This window comes from Mustela nigripes, unplaced genomic scaffold (assembly GCF_022355385.1).
Source record: "Mustela nigripes isolate SB6536 unplaced genomic scaffold, MUSNIG.SB6536 HiC_scaffold_2316, whole genome shotgun sequence".
In the NCBI taxonomy this organism is placed as follows: Eukaryota; Metazoa; Chordata; class Mammalia; order Carnivora; family Mustelidae; genus Mustela; species Mustela nigripes.
The window spans coordinates 3,814-4,833 of NW_026741722.1; the positions used below are offsets into that span (position 1 = coordinate 3,814).

Here is a 1,020-nt window from a genome sequence, read left to right on the forward strand (position 1 = left end):
TGCATATCTCTTTTCAGACAGGAGCTTTACAAAAGGTACAGAGCACACGAAATTATTCCATATTTGATAGAACTTTTTGTGTCTTATAATTTTGCCATTGGCTTGCTGATAAGCCTTGTAGGTTAAAAGAAAGAGGATTGAATTATTTGAGAGTGGCCTATTTAAATGAGTATGGCTTGGCTTATAATAACAAAATATATTAACAAGCCCTTTCAAATAGAAACCCTTTTCATTTTCACTATATATTGAAGGACAAAGCTAGTCATTTTCATGATCACCTTCAAACTTTTTTCCCCTCTTTGTAGGAATGACATCTCCTTCTCTGTCATTTGGAAGGATGTTTTATCCCAACAAGAGTATTTTTCACCCAACCACATTCTTCCTTGTTGGAATCCCCGGTCTGGAAGGAGCTCATGCCTGGATCTCCCTGCCTTTCTGCTCAGTTTATCTTTTGGCTTTACTGGGCAATGCCACAATTCTGCTGGTCATCAAGATGGAGCAGAGCCTGCGGAAGGAGCCCATGTTTTACTTCCTGGCCCTCCTTTCAACTATCGACTTGGCCCTTTCCACAACCTCTGTGCCCCGCATGCTGGGTATCTTCTGGCTTGATGCTCATGAGATTAGCTTTGGGGCTTGTGTGACCCAGATGTTTTTGATCCATGCCTTCACTGGCATGGAAGCCGAGGTCCTGGTGGCCATGGCCTTTGACCGCTATGTGGCCATCTGTGCTCCACTCCACTATACGACCATTTTGACGTCCCGGGTACTGGTGGGTATCAGTGTGTTCATTGTGTTTCGTCCAGTTTTGTTTACACTTCCCATAGTCTATCTCATCTACCGTCTGCCCTTCTGTCAGGCTCGTGTAATAGCTCATTCCTACTGTGAGCACATGGGCATCGCAAAACTGTCCTGTGGAAACATCCGTATCAATGCCATCTATGGGCTCTTTGTGGTCTCTCTCTTTCTGCTGAATCTGGTCCTTATCTGCATCTCCTATGTCTACATTCTGCGAGCTGTCTT

At 44.3% G+C, this 1,020-nt stretch overlaps 1 protein-coding gene across 1 annotated transcript; it reads left to right on the plus strand.

The window, feature by feature from the left end:
- Positions 1–337: 337 nt before the first annotated feature.
- Positions 338–1,012, plus strand: LOC132008946 (olfactory receptor 52J3-like; the record flags this gene model as incomplete). Its single annotated transcript, XM_059387413.1, has 1 exon — positions 338–1,012. A coding segment is annotated over exon 1 (675 nt), but the record flags the coding sequence as incomplete, so codon positions are not given.
- Between the last annotated feature and the right edge of the window lie 8 nt (positions 1,013–1,020).